This window comes from Typha latifolia, chromosome 12, assembly GCF_019914945.1.
Source record: "Typha latifolia isolate L0001 chromosome 12, TyphaL0001v2, whole genome shotgun sequence".
Lineage (NCBI taxonomy): Eukaryota > Viridiplantae > Streptophyta > Magnoliopsida > Poales > Typhaceae > Typha > Typha latifolia.
In genome coordinates, this window is record NC_133097.1 from 6,537,552 (window position 1) to 6,552,536 (window position 14,985).

At 36.2% G+C, this 14,985-nt stretch overlaps 3 protein-coding genes across 4 annotated transcripts; all 3 read left to right on the forward strand.

Annotated features, from left to right (window-relative positions):
- Window positions 1-2,461: 2,461 nt before the first annotated feature.
- Window positions 2,462-9,533, forward strand: LOC140799457 (uncharacterized). Its single transcript, XM_073153806.1, has 13 exons — window positions 2,462-2,751; window positions 2,851-2,988; window positions 3,186-3,267; window positions 3,421-3,497; window positions 3,990-4,096; window positions 5,031-5,163; window positions 5,987-6,103; window positions 6,217-6,308; window positions 7,023-7,089; window positions 7,234-7,312; window positions 7,410-7,501; window positions 7,852-7,995; window positions 9,098-9,533. Exons 1-13 carry the CDS (start codon window positions 2,566-2,568, stop codon window positions 9,236-9,238), a joined length of 1,455 nt encoding a protein of 484 aa, XP_073009907.1. The 5' UTR covers window positions 2,462-2,565; the 3' UTR covers window positions 9,239-9,533.
- A 1,696-nt stretch (window positions 9,534-11,229) lies between these two features.
- Window positions 11,230-11,757, forward strand: LOC140798984 (uncharacterized). The gene has a single exon (XM_073153078.1). It carries the CDS (start codon window positions 11,230-11,232, stop codon window positions 11,755-11,757), a length of 528 nt encoding a protein of 175 aa, XP_073009179.1.
- A 749-nt stretch (window positions 11,758-12,506) lies between these two features.
- On the forward strand, window positions 12,507-14,381 carry LOC140798767 (protein transport protein SEC13 homolog B-like). Of its 2 annotated transcripts, none has more exons than XM_073152802.1 (2): window positions 12,507-12,670; window positions 13,111-14,381. In XM_073152802.1, exon 2 carries the CDS (start codon window positions 13,168-13,170, stop codon window positions 14,074-14,076), a length of 909 nt encoding a protein of 302 aa, XP_073008903.1. In that variant the 5' UTR covers window positions 12,507-12,670; window positions 13,111-13,167; the 3' UTR covers window positions 14,077-14,381. The 2 variants fall into 2 exon arrangements, with proteins under 2 accessions (XP_073008903.1, XP_073008902.1); XM_073152801.1 differs by having other exon boundaries at window positions 12,536-12,670; window positions 13,080-14,381.
- Window positions 14,382-14,985: the final 604 nt, after the last annotated feature.

A 14,985-nucleotide genomic window follows, 5' to 3' on the forward strand; every position in this document is an offset into this window, starting at 1 on the left:
TTTTAGATAGATATAATATAATTCGACAACCAAGTTGATTTAATTATAGGTTTAAATTAAGCCTCCAAAGTACTTGGAGATATTTCTAACAAAATAGGTAAAGCCTCGGAAATGCTAAAATCGCATCTAAATATGAGATTCTAGGAGATAGATAAACTTATCCAAAACTACTATTGTTTAATCTTAATATATCATATTAAATGAGTGAGATAAGAGTATCTTAAGAAATATAAAAAAATTATTTGAAATAGATATAATACTCTACTTTTTATTCCATTATGTCGTGTGCCTGCTAAATTAAATTTGATTCAGGTGTTACTCCCTATCTTTTAGCAAAATAAGAGATTTTATTTATAAATAAGGAAAAGAGAGTCATATATTTATAATATAGACAAAATATAGGATGCTTACATAGTTGCACAAAAAAAAAAAAAAAATAAATAAATAAATGTCATAATTGTCATAGAAATTATTGTGCTCTTTTAAAAATGTCATGCCTAGTTAAATCTAACTAATCATAATTAAAACATATCTTAGATTAAAAAAGAGAGAGACGATTTTACCTTCTATATATTATAAAAATTGTTTAAAATTATTCAATATTTACTTAATATCACTGTACAATTAAATATATATTATTTCATATGAGATAAAAATTATTGATAAATATTTTACACTCTATAATTAAAATTTAGGTATTTTAGTTAATTTGTATGTATTATTAACTTTAATAATAATTTATTAATGAATATTTTGTTAAGAATGATGGTAATGATAATCTTGAAAGAGTCAAAATACTACAGTAACAATTATGATTTTTTAAAAACTTTCAGTGATAATTATGATATTTTAGTGAGAATTCTAATATTTTAAAAAATATATAATGATAATTATGATATTTTAAAAGTTTTCAGCGGCAATTATGTAAAAATATCTTATTTATATTTTTCTCATAATAATAGGGCACAACAAGGTATATTTAATAAATTCCATGAGATTAATTAATCTCTCTTTCCCAACACAATTAAAATGGATTCAGTTCATGCTTCGAATTGATTTATAGTAAATAAATATAATTAAAGACTATCCATATTTATTAGTCTATTTTTTCTTTTTTACAAAAGTCCGTGAATAGATAATTCAACCAACTTCTAATAATAGTTACAACATAATATACAAATGAAGAAATGGAGATAGGATAAAAATCATATAACAATTCCCATTCTTGGTTGAAAATAAATCGTCAAATATTAAATCCTAGAGTATTAGCTTGTTACGTACGAGTATTCATGCAAATAAAAATTAACAGAGGGGATAAGACATCAGTCTCTCTCTTGGCCTACAAGCAAATGAGAATAGTTGCAAAAGACTTGGACTTAGAGTGGTCGGTGTCTCTACGACTCTTCTCGTCCAAAATAGATCTAACACGCATAAGACCGACCAACCAAATAAATCACAAAATCAGGTTAGGGCAAGCCACCATGAGAAACCTTAAGGTAACACCTACTCAGCAGCAACTAGTCATGATAGCAGGACCACAACATGACGGCGGGGCAACTAACCTTTGATGGCCATGGCTCTAACATATCGAAGGAGTCAACAATCATCGTAGCTCGAGGGAAGGGGGGTTTGGAGGTAGCGATGGAGTGTGAAGTCGGAGAAAATAACGACTAAAAAGGTGGAGACAGAGGCCAAATCACTGCCAAAAAAATGGTGACCAGAAAGGAGGTTGGACCACTGAGAGGAAAGAGAAAGTAGGGATAGGGACAAGCAGAAGGAAGAAAGATTTCGACGTAGATGGAGGCGAAGAAGAGCGGAGCAAAATTCCAATGGAGTTGGAGATGAAGAAAGGGCAAAGTTGAAGAAAAAAAAAGTGGCGGGGCTTAGCTTAAGTGACTCAGCTCCACCACCAATGCACCTAGTCACATAAATGGCCAGCAAACCCCAAGACTGATGAGGATGAAAAGAATGAAAAGGGAGAAAAAAAAACCTTTAGGGATGAAGAGCCCCTCCCCTCTAGCACCCGGCTAAAAGAGGGAATGAGAGGGAAACCAATGAGAAAGCCCCTCCTACGAAAGGAATCGAATGCTAGCATAGAGCTAAGGCTAGCGCTAGAGAAAAAAGTAGAGAATATATGCTTTCAAGCCATTAGTCCTGAATAAGTCCACCTTAATATTATATTGAATCAATTTGGTCTCAAAGAAGCTAATTTTAGTGTCAATCAACCCATTAAAGTGAATCAAGCTTGCTTTGACGAAAATTACCAATTTAGGCTAGTCGAATTGTATCGTCAAATGCGTATTAACGTATCGTATTCACAGTGTGCCCTTCTATCCGCAAAGGTAAAATTGGCTTGGCTCAAAATTCGTGTCTATGTTACTTAATTCCGCAATTCGAGCTCGACTTAGCCTCAAATTCAAAACGACTCGGCATTAAAAGTTCAAATTACATCCGACAAAACATTTTTCGGATCGGATGTAAAGAACGACCCTTTGAATTGAACTAGCGGGTCGGATAAAGCTCCTCGCGCTTCCTCCTCTCTCCGCCGTCCGATTCAATCCCCAGATGGACTCCGTCGTCGTCGTCGCCGAAGAAGAAGAACGAGCTCCTCTCCTCTCCTCTCCTCCGCTGTCCTCCGATGAGATCCGGCCATGTCAGCCGTCGGATCCCGACCACTCCCCACCTCCTCCGCCGTCCGATCCCAAGCAACGCCTCGCCTCTGTCGACGTCTTCCGCGGCCTCACCGTCGCCGTAAGACCAAATTCTTTTTGCAGTTTTGCACTTCTCCATCTTCTCTTTCTCCAAGTCCTTTATTTCTTCTCTTGATCTTGGATTTATTCTTTTCGATAGCTAATGATTCTTGTGGACTTCGCCGGTGGAGCGTTCCCGTCGATAAATCACTCGCCGTGGTTTGGGGTGACGCTCGCGGATTTCGTGATGCCCTTCTTTCTCTTCATCATTGGGGTTTCGGTGGCGCTCGTGTTTAAGGTCGGTGGCGATGATCTGATGTCAGTTATCAGCGAAATTTCGGTCTTCTTTTCGTAGTTGTTAGTTGTGCTGGTTTAAGTTATTGTGCAGTTTGTCTGTTTACTTATTTGAGATTTGCAGCTTCATATATTTCTTTTAGTCTTCTGATTGTAGTCTGAGTAGTTTGACCGCTGATCACTTACTTGGATGCATTGCAGAAAACTTCGAACAAAGCAACTGCTACGAAGAAGGTTATTGTGAGGACAATTAAGCTATTTGTCTTGGGACTAATTTTGCAAGGTTGTGTTTGAATTCTTAACCTGTTGACAGATTTTAAAAAGAACCGTCTTGAAGTTGTGTTATTGGTTGTTTTTAATGGTCCACATATACCAATACGTTCCTTGTTTAAAAGTTTACTACCTGGTCGTAGCTCATAATTTTACTTGTTTTCAGGTGGATACTTTCATGGCCTTAATAAATTAACTTATGGAGTCGACTTGGACCGGATTCGTTGGCTAGGTGTATTACAGGTATGTTGGAGATCAAATCTAATGAACTCATTATTGTAATGACTACCATCAGTCCATGTTTCTGTTTCTTTTCATGAATTTCTTTGTTAAGAAAAATGTTTTTAGTTGCCTCTAACTGTTGGTTCTAATAAGTAAACATTAGAAAACCTAGGCTTCCAATTTTGTTAGCTAAAAGATGATCATAACTGAGAATTTGTGAGGCATTGTGGTTGACTTGTTTACACTAATATCCTAACTAGGATGTATTGTGTTTTTTATTAGTAAGTGCTTTTAGCACATGGTTTTTTTTACTAGTGTAAAGACTAAAGAGAAAATATAGAACACTTCTCATGTTTTAAGTGTTAAAAGGTTGTTTTGCTTTTTTGGGGGTTGGCACCTTTCTAAATTTTTTTGCAATGTTTAAACTGCAGTAAATAGGAAGTTATTCTGTTTCCCCATGCTTCTTAACTTAAATTTTTTCTCTATATCTGATTGTGCTTTTACATATCTTAGAGGATATCCATTGGATATTTTTTAGCAGCAATGTCGGAGATCTGGCTTGTCAGCAAAATTTCGGTGGATTCTCTTGTGCAATTCGTGAAGAAATACTATATTGAATGGTCAGTGATGTTGATAACAGTTTAAAGTCTTTTACTGTAATGACTTGGCAACTCATGATTGTCCTCCCCTGTTTTCTTGCTCAGACTTATTGGGTAAATGATTTTCTAAGTAACTTCAAGCAGCCATCCCTATCGTCATGAATAATAAATTTTATTCATTCTCAGATAGCTTTTTTTTTGCCCCCCTTTTTTTCTTTTAAAATTTCCCCATTCTAAGTATTTGCTTCCCTCTTTGCATGAATGTTATGACAACCTCCTATATGAGCACCATGCGCAGTTTTCTATTTTTTTATTGTGTTTTAAGTTCCATCAATCTTTACTCAATAATGTATGCTTGACACATATTTTATTGTCCTACTAAAACATGGCAATAATCAAGTCTTTAAAGAGCTCCTTGCTGAAATTATTATGGCATGTTACTGGCAAGGAAGTAAAATAAGTCATTTATCCTCTAATAAATTCTTGCAAATGAGTTCTCTAGGAAGTCAGTGGATGGAAGATGAGCTGCTTCACTTCAAAGAGTTGCCAGAAGGCCTGGAACTACTTTGAATAATGAACGGCTGATGAAAAATATGAAAGTAGTCTCTAAGGCACCCAACATTTAGTTTATTTGCTGTTTATTCTAATCATTTTGTAGCAAAAGTTAAAGAAGCTAATAACATGTGAAAAAGTGGGTGTTGTAACGTGCAAATAATGAAATAAATGTATCGATGGTGTTGACATTGAGGAGCTTCAAGGGTATCACTTTAGTACATGATCCTCTTGGTTGTTTACTTAAATCCATCATTTTTGTGAAATGAATAAAACAGGAGAATGTTCTGGAGTTAGCATCACAAACACTTATACAGAACTATCCTAACAGCTTATCAACCTTAATCGAATTAATTCCTTTTGTAAATACTAATATCTGCTTCTTCTTTTTTTCTTTGTGAAGGATCATTGCAGCATTAATTTCTGCACTATATGTTGGCTTGCTTTTAGGTCTTTATGTTCCCAACTGGGAGTTTGAAGTTACAAGCAATAATTCTACCTTCTCAGACCCAAATTATAGAATCGGCATTGAAATGGTATGTTCAAGCCTTCAATGCCTTTTTATAATCATTGCTGCCAGTAATCAGACTTATGCTGTCAACTAGTAGACTCACCCAGACACCCACCTATATGGGATACTCAGTCTTATGTTGTGTATTCGACTTGATGGGATCTTCCTCCTCTTCCTCACTGTGTGTGGCCTAAACAAACTGCTTATGCCACTAGAACTCTCTCTGGATCCAGTCAGTCTGTCGTCCATCTGTGTGCCTCTCTCCATTTTCATCCTCCGTCTACCACCTCTCCTGTCCATCAATGCATCAGAAGTATGTGGCATGAAGCCTACTACTTGATATAGGTCTCATGCTAACCAGCACCTTTCCAACCTGTGCCGGTGGAAATAACTCCTTGGTTCAGACCGTCTTAATCTATTCTCCCTTAATTTATCCTCTTTAGGTGCTGCCCTAACTTCTGTATGATATTATAATGTATTATATCTTTTCTAGTAGCACTATTGATCCACTTTAACATCCTCATTTCAATGAAAATTAACCTTTAGATTTTTTGTTTTCTAGTGGCTCACTATTCCCATTCATAAAGTATTACTAAATTTATAGATGGCCTAATAAAAATATTTAATAACTTAAGGGTTTATTTTGACACACTAAAGGACTTCTCATTTTGAGCCATCATGTCTAAATGTCTAATTGCAGTGTTTGAGTAATGACCGTCTAATTGCATTTCCTAGTCTATTTGATTGGGTATCACCTTTTTTTAATCTTCTTAGCTAGAAATTGATTATGCTTCAAATCAGAGCATCTTTCTCATTATTTTGTCTGGAAATGTTCTCCCAATTGATAGGTACAATGTGGAGTGAGGGGAAGCTTTGGACCTCCTTGCAATGCTGTTGGTTTAGTAGATAGACTTCTTCTTGGTGAAAAACACCTTTACCAGAAGCCAGTCTATAAAAGGACAAAGGTTCTTTAGTTAAACTTTTAAGTAATAGGTGCTTGTTTAGTTTCTTTGCATATTAGCTATCTTCATGCACAATTATCTTTCACTCATTTGATTTTCATCATGTCACCTCACAGGAATGTAGTATTAATTCTCCTGATTATGGACCCCTTCCACCAAATTCCCCCGGATGGTGCTTGGCTCCATTTGATCCTGAAGGTCTATTAAGGTATTTATATATCACTAGTAATTGATATCAAATCCTAATATTTCTTATTCTAGAAATTTGTCTTGGCATGATCACATAACTGCTAACTTTTGTATGGTGGATGATCAGGAATTAAATCAAAATTTTGCTTCTAAATGAAGATCCACTTGTTAGGAGATACATTTTCACATATTGAATGCCTAGATACCAGAACTTTTCTATCTTAGAAATTTCTAATCTGTACATGAAAAGGACAAAATTATGCTTGCAGGAGAACAAAATTGTAAAATATATAATAACCAATTTTATTGACAACCAACACCATTTGTTCCTATCTTGAAATTAGAAGCTTTGGTGGATTTGGATAAGCCGCTTCTTAACCATAAGGCAGATAAAATATATTGTATCAGGCCAGCTGAGTTGATTATTTGAGATCATTTTCAGGCATATTTTTATTAGTTTTTTAAGTTGTATTTTCTTTAGTTTTAACTTTCTAGGTACTTTTAGATGCTGTACATTAATGTTAGTTTCGTACTACTCTAGCTTTTAATTGGAATAGTCTACCATTAATCTTGGTCGGCCATAACTAATTAGTTTGATGCTTTGCCTCTTTTATGGTCTTTCTTCAAGACCTCTATAGTTTCAGGCTATCGGGATGATTTGATTTCTCAATGTTTTACCCTAGAAGGAAAGTAGAATACTTATTCTCTCTCTTTATGTTTGATTTAAATATAGCACACTGATGGCTGCGGTGACATGTTTCGTTGGATTGCATTTTGGGCATCTCATCGTGCATTATAAGGTACATAAGATGGGAAATTTTCTAGAAACATTAAGGGTTTTGTGTAACTTTTTTAACTTCTATTTGACAACGTGAGAGAAAAAAGAAAACATGTTGCTCCCATTGTGGATTCTTTTTCTAAACTCTTGGGCTTCTCTGCTGCAGAATCATGCTCAAAGAATTCTGCTATGGTCTTTGACTTCTCTGACACTTGTAATTTGCGGATTTTTGGTACAGTTGTTAGGTAGTATAGTTTTCAACAAGAATGCATCAGATTTATATTCATTATTTATTTGGAGAATTTCATCTCCTACTTGATCATACATTTTTATTGTGTTCAGGTATGCCATTCAGTAAGCCATTATACACTCTGAGCTACATGTTTCTTACAACAGGAGTATCTGGCTTTCTTCTATCTCTAATATATTGCATAGTGAGTTCATGCTTCCTTTCTCAAATATATCTGAGCCTGTAGTACACCTTGATTGTACAGCAGCAACAACAGTTAAACCTTTATTCCTAGCTAATTAGGGTTGTGAAATAATGCACATAGGCTGTAAGCCAGAGAGTTTCTAACATACTTTCAGATTCATGGATCAGGATAGTGAATTCAGTAGCTACATTACGGATGTGATTAACAAGCTTTGGAAAATGCCTACTACGAAAAATGAGAATAATTGCCATTAATAGCAGTTCTATCTTTTATAATCAATATAGCAGGGAGCTGTTCAGTATTTTCTTTGATTGCATTTAGATTCACCTTATTTTGGTCTTCTCATGCAGGTTGATATCGTTCAATTTAAGATCCCGTTAATTTTATTTCAGTGGATGGGGATGAATGCGCTTATTGTTTATGTTTTGGCTGCTTGCGAGCTGTTTCCTGCATTTATACAAGGATTTTATTGGCGGTCACCTGCCAACAACCTGGTACATCTATTTTCTTCATTATCTCAGATGTTGCACCTTTCATATAATGGATTGTTGACTTATACAGCCAAGTCATCCCATGTTGTAATTTAGTGGCCAGCATTTCTGCTAGCCTTGGCAGTATCGTGGATTTAGGCATTAATGCAAAATAGGAGACTAAAATTTGATGATCATGCTGAAGAACATTTCATCCATTGTTATTCTAATCCATTCTGATTATTCTTTTTAATTGATTTCCTAATCAAGCACGAGCAATCTGCCCAAGTTAGAGTGTTCCATTTCTTGTTATTCAATGTTTACACTTTGAGTTGGGATTGTCTACTTCCTGCTTTGGTAAATCAACCTGGTCATAACTATGGTGAAGCATGTAATTGAATAACCAAAATTATATATTCAGTTCTACAATACAGGGAAAGAGATATCACCTTCACATCATCTAGTTTGTTTTCTCCTAGTCCACAAATCCAGATTTACTTCTGCAATTTCCTATATGGCATATCATCCTTGAGAATAGGAACCTTTTGTAATATCTTATTATGACTTAAATTATCTTACCTGATCAGTAACTCCTACAAAAGGGCAATATACAGAATACCCTCCTGGATTAGGCTTACAATCAAGGAGCCTCCCTATAGTTTACTTTGTGACATTTAATCCCACTGTTAGCATTGGTATTTTATATTCTTTGGAGGGGACTTAGTCATCTGACTGGTAAGAAATCTCCTTTCTTTCTGCTTTTACTAGTCCAGTGCTCCAGTAAGCATTCCAGTTTGATTACCTATCTGTCTTCCAATAAAAATTGATCACTTTTTGAGTGATAACTTGGAACACCTTATTTTCATGGTCCTGAACTACAGAGCTGATGTAGAATATTGCAGTACTGTAAGATAACCAAAGAGCCTATATTATTAAACAGTTGAATCATATGAACTATCACCAACTAGAGGAAGCCAAAACTGTTTAACCAACTGCAAGGAGCATTTATTGTATGTGCTTAAGCATATATCCTAGGAACGATATTTTTTGATACTTAAGGTGGAATGCAGATTGATGTGCTCCCATTTTCACAATGAATTTTCATAGAACCTGAATTCCCTTGCAGGTGAACGTGACAGAATCATTTCTGCAGACCATCTTCCATTCGAAAAGGTGGGGCACCTTGGCATTTGTATTGGTAGAAATCATCTTCTGGTGTCTTGTTGCAGGCCTCTTGCACAGGAAAGGCATTTACGTCAAAATGTAGTTCCGCGTAAACCATCCATTTATCAGCTTAGCTTACTTGTAAATAACACTCAAACAATGATCCATCCCCTTGATGTTCTACCTAAGCATAAGTGGGATTGTATATTGTATTATCATGTATACCATGTGAAATTTTGTTTTAGTATACGAAATGATGGGGATTTCCCAATGATTGAAATTGGGACCAGCTCACCCTAAGCACGAAGCGTGCACAAACATTTGTATCATAATTCCTGTATAAGTTTCAACTCTTTTTAAGAATCCCAATGTGTAACACTGTAGGTGACAATTTTTCCCATCTTTCCTCTCAGATTGCTCATTTATTTGTGATGAGAGTGTCTGAGGTTATTCTTTGTCAGGTTCATGCTTTCTGTGCTGGAAGAATTCCTTTTTCTTGGCTTGCACTTCATAGCCAGGTGAGTTGGGAAAGTCAGACGCTACTAACCATAGCATTTCTAGCATGAAAGAGGCAAGGAAAGTTAGCAGCTTCACAGGTAAGTGTCCAAGCAATTAGATTGCACAATTCTTCCTTGAAGGATATATTAGGAACAATTAATTCTATACTAGGTTTCTTTCTTGAAGCAAAAGAAACAAAATGTACTGAGATTTATGGAACTATGCTGTTTACTTTAATCTAATCCAAAACATGGAATTATACTCATATTGTATGAATTTGGCAGGATCTTAGCTACTGAATACATAATTTTCATATAAAGAGATATGATCTATCCTAGTCACGATAATAATAAGGTGTAATCGTTCGATGAATAATATTTGCATATTATAAAAATCTAGATAAAAAGCCACTAAGAAAGTACAAAGGATAGGAAAATAATTATCAAACCAAAACTTATTCAGATCTGAAATAATTGTAAGACTAAGAAATTCTTCTCTAGGTCATAGTTACTCATAAGTGGTGTCCAGATATTATAATTCTGTTTCTTTTTTGTTGATAAAATATAATTATAATTCTGTGAGTAAGACAAAAGACTAAGGAATCCCATCATCACAATTCAAATCTTGGACCTTTCAAGTGGCATAGGTTCATCACAACTGGATGAGCAAGTCCCCATGGACACTAGTCCAGCTATCAACTACAAATATTGCACAAAATAATACCAGCTTAGGAGATCAAAGCTTGCAAGCTTACAACAATAATACATTGGATCCTTTCTTCCACAGTGAAGAAACCAGTAGGCTTTATTTCTTAGCACAAAAGCAAACAAAGAAGTCCAAAGTACCACTCAACCAACCAACCAGCCAACCAACCCTCTTATTTGGAGACTGACCCATGTGCACTAGTGTTGGAATATATACATTAATTTGCAAGATCTTGACCAAATACTACTTAAAATAATTGGGGGGAAAATATAAATTTTTACTCCCTTATAATTAGGCCAAAATTAAAAGTATTCCCTAAACTTTCATTTGTATAACCAATAGTTTTGGAGATATTTCTCTATTACACCTATTAAAGTTTGTCCATTTTGTTCTTAATATTATTTCTTTTGAAATATTTGTGATGAAAGAAAAGCATAAGACAGAGATTTTTCACAATTTTTTAATTAGTTAGTTTGAAATATAAAATAAACATTTTGTTCTTTTATATTAAAATTAACGTCAGACAAACTATAAGAGAGTAAGTGACACAAATAAAAGTTTAATAGCTAATTTGCAGCGCGACGGCTGTGTAAATAAATTATAACCTTCCTAAAAATTTTTACAGCAGCAATGCTAAAATGTACATAAAATGTGTAGCTTGTCTGTATATATGCAAACCGTGTAGATCTCTCCATTCTCTTGATCTTGACCACACTTTTTAATAGTGTAAAAGAATCAAACATCCTAACAAATTCCAGCCCACACATAACTCTCTAAAACCGCGTCTCAAGCACTCCATATAAAACGCACCCCATCTCCTTCCCTACCAACTCCATTCCGAAGCCCAAAACTTGCACCCAACTTTTCCAATACAAGAAAGTGAGTTCTCCCATGGCGAAGAGGAAGGTGGTGTTGGCCAGAAGAGCTTGGAGGCTGGCATGCATGGCCGTGCTATGGGCCAAGAGACACAGCAAGTTCAAGTGCAGACTCATGGTTGACCTCCACCTTGCTTTGGCCAGCCACCTTAGAAGCCTCAGAGCTGGTGGCCATTCTTACGGTCTCCAGTATGGCGAGCTACGTGAAGGAGACCGCGAGCTGTCGTTCGACGAGACGCCGACGTTCCGGTTCAAGCTGCGGCGGCCTCGGTTTCCGTGTATCGATCCGGGAGCTGCTTCTGATGATGATCATTACGATGATGATGATGTTGCTGTTGATGACGACGACCATGATGATGTCGAGGAGGAGGAGGAGGAGGAGGTATTGGATGAGTGTGAGAGGGTTAGTGGTCATCATGATCAGGAAGGAGGAGTTGATAGGAAGGCAGAGGAGTTCATTGCAAAGTTCTACAAGGAGATGAGATTACAACGCCAGATCTCATTGCTGCAATATAATGAGATGCTGCAGAGAGGAGTGAACTGATTAGAGAAACACTTAAATGAGATTTCTTCTATTTTTTTTTTCCTTTTATAACGCATATTTATTGTTACTTTGGAGATATATTGATTTATTATTTATTCTTTTATAAGTAATTGATTCATATCCGGTAGTTTTCTTAATAAAAGTTTATGTTGCTTTCAAGAGATTGGGTATATTACAGTTTACTTTTATGCCCTTAATAATTCTCTTGTACTTCACACCAAGTTATAATTTTTTTTTTCAATCATTAACAGAAATATAAAAAGATTTAATTAACCCTATAAAAATATAATCTAATTTGAGGGTAAGAGAAATAATTTACCCATTTAGCAAATTATGGTGAAAAATTATTGGCCGAATGAAACATATTGATTTTAGCATTTGCATTATTAATTTTTAATGAAAAATTAAATAATAAATTAAAAACTTAGTTTAATATTAAAAAAATGTTTCGTTACTGAATTAGGTTAGGAGTCCTAAACTCAAAATAAATAAAGTCTAAATAATTTGCGTGGTTAATTTATAATTTTAACACCTCTTTTTAGATATTTACGATTTGAGCCCTACCTTCGGTTGTTATTATCTGAAAAATACTCCTTGTTAGTTTGCGCACTAGAAACATATATTAGAACTAAAATTCTCAAATGGATTTAAAATATTAGGGGCATTTATTAAAAACACCTTATCTTTTACTTTTATTAGGAGCCTTAAGTTTACCTTAAATTAAGTAATAAAAGAAAAAGAAAAGGGTTGAATCGGAAAGGTTAACCCAAACGATCGAGTCCAGATGCTATTTAGGTCTTGGTCAGATCCAGATTTACGAACAGAAGGAAACGAGACGTTCGACTCCAAGCTTTTTTTAGCTTGCGAAATTCCCATCCTTCTCTCGATCCCAGCGCGCAGGCGACGTCCGGAGGTATGCCGATCTCGATCTCTCGATCTCTCGATCGATTCTTAGGAAGTAGGGTTAATTTCTCATATTCGATCCATTTTGTCGTCTCATTTGCTTAAATCGCAATAGATCTATCCTTCTCGCTGATCCAGGAAAACCCTAAGGAAGCAGATCTGTGCGGTTTGATCCAATTAGATCTATTCCGCCCGTTCAATCATTAGGCAGTTTTTTTTTTCTTCTAGTCTGTTTGTTTTAATTAGGTTGGCATGATTGTAATTGGTAATTATTTGTTGGTAGGCATTTCCGTAGAGTAATCTATTCGTGTACAAGCAAATTGGAAACTCTTCGCTCAAGAAAATGATGATATTTTAGTTATGAATACAAGTTGTTACCGCCAAATTTGTGATTTTCATTTATCCTTCTGTTGCTTTAGCTTGCAATTTGGTGTTTGATCAAATTACTAGGAGAACAAGAAGGCAGAGAGAGGTCATATTGTCTAGCGGTACAGATAGTTGGTGACCATGTCTTCTCAGAAGATAGAGACTGGACACCAGGACATGATCCATGATGTCGCCATGGATTACTACGGCAAGCGCCTTGCCACGGCCTCCTCCGACACCACCATCAAGATCCTCACTGTTGGGAGTTCTTCCCGTCCATCACAGCTCCTCACGACACTAAGTGGTCACCAAAGCCCTGTTTGGCGGGTCACTTGGGCTCACCCCAAATTCGGTTCGATCCTCGCTTCCTGCAGCTATGACGGCCGAGTGATTATTTGGAAGGAGGGAGCAACCTCGAACCAGTGGGCTCAGGCCCATGTGTTTACTGAGCACAAATCATCGGTCAATGCAATCGCATGGGCTCCTCATGAGCTCGGCCTTTCCCTTGCTTGTGGGTCCTCTGATGGTACCATTTCAGTGTTCACTGTACGGTCCGATGGTGGTTGGGACACTGCAAGGATCGACCATGCACACCCTGTTGGTGTCACTTCTCTCTCATGGGCTCCGGCGCTTGCCCCTGGATCAATTGTTGGGTCAGGATCACCGGTTCAAAAGATTGTGTCAGGTGGATTTGACAGCAGTGTCAAGGTGTGGGAATGCCAAAATGGGATATGGAAATTAGAAACATCTCCTTCCATTCAGATGCACAAGGATTGGGTCAGGGATGTGGCTTGGGCACCGGCTTTGGGCCTGCAGAAGTCAACCATTGCAAGTGCTTCGCAGGATGGGGTGGTCGTTATATGGACTAAGACAAAAGAGGGAGAGCATTGGCAAGGCAAGGTTATGAATGACTTCAAAACTGCTGTTTGGAGGCTATCATGGTCTTTGGCTGGGAATATATTGTCCGTTGCTGATGGTGATAGTAATGTTACATTGTGGAAAGAGGCGGCGGATGGTCAATGGCAGCAGGTGACTAAGGTGGAGCATTAGAAATTGAGGTTCCTGATGGCTCTTGTTTCTGCTAATGCTATCTCCATATTTTGGGTTATTGTAGTGCTCAACATAGATATGCCTGTTCCGTAGTAGTTCTTTTTCTAATTTTTTTCCTTTTGGTGTGTTTGTGTGGATTATTAAACTTATTGTTCTTATCACTCATAACTTGCCATGTTATTGTTTTATGTGATTTAGCTCCACCTTTTGGGAGTATTGAGCTCAGCAGCCCATAAATGGATCTGTTCTCAGGACACTTTGGTGAATTACAAGCAAAATATAAATTCTTGGTATTTCTTTTGAAACAACTATCAAAATTGATGAGATTAAGTTTCTTTCATCTTCATGTTGCTTATGCGTTTAGATGTTGAAACTTGGTATAATAGATTTATTGTTTTTATTGACTGCAGTAAACTATGATCTATCTATTGCAGCAGTGTTTTTTATTATGGTTCCATAGTAAGGTTTATACTTTGTCTCAAAAAGCATTCTGGTCCTATTCTGCATGAGTTTAATGTGGGTCTTTTAACAGTTTTTATTTTTTTTATCACAAACAGTTGTATATGGTTACTGTGTGATTGAATTACTGTGGCTTTAAATTTTGTCAGTAACACCTTCCAGGCTTCCAAGATAAAGAATTATTTAGAGGTATTTTTCCGATGTGCTGTAATAATTGCTAAAGGCCCTGTGAAGATGACATATGATATGAGTGCTTTTGTGTGGGAGGGGGTTAAAACTTGGGAAAAAGATTGCGAACATGGAGCACTTTTAGAGAGTCACATCTAATCCTATGATATGTTGACTGTCTACTTGTGCTGTTATTGTTTGTCTGTGAATACATCTGATACACAGAGGTTGCAATGTAGTTTCATGTTGTATTGGGCAATAAATCTGTAATGTATAAACTAC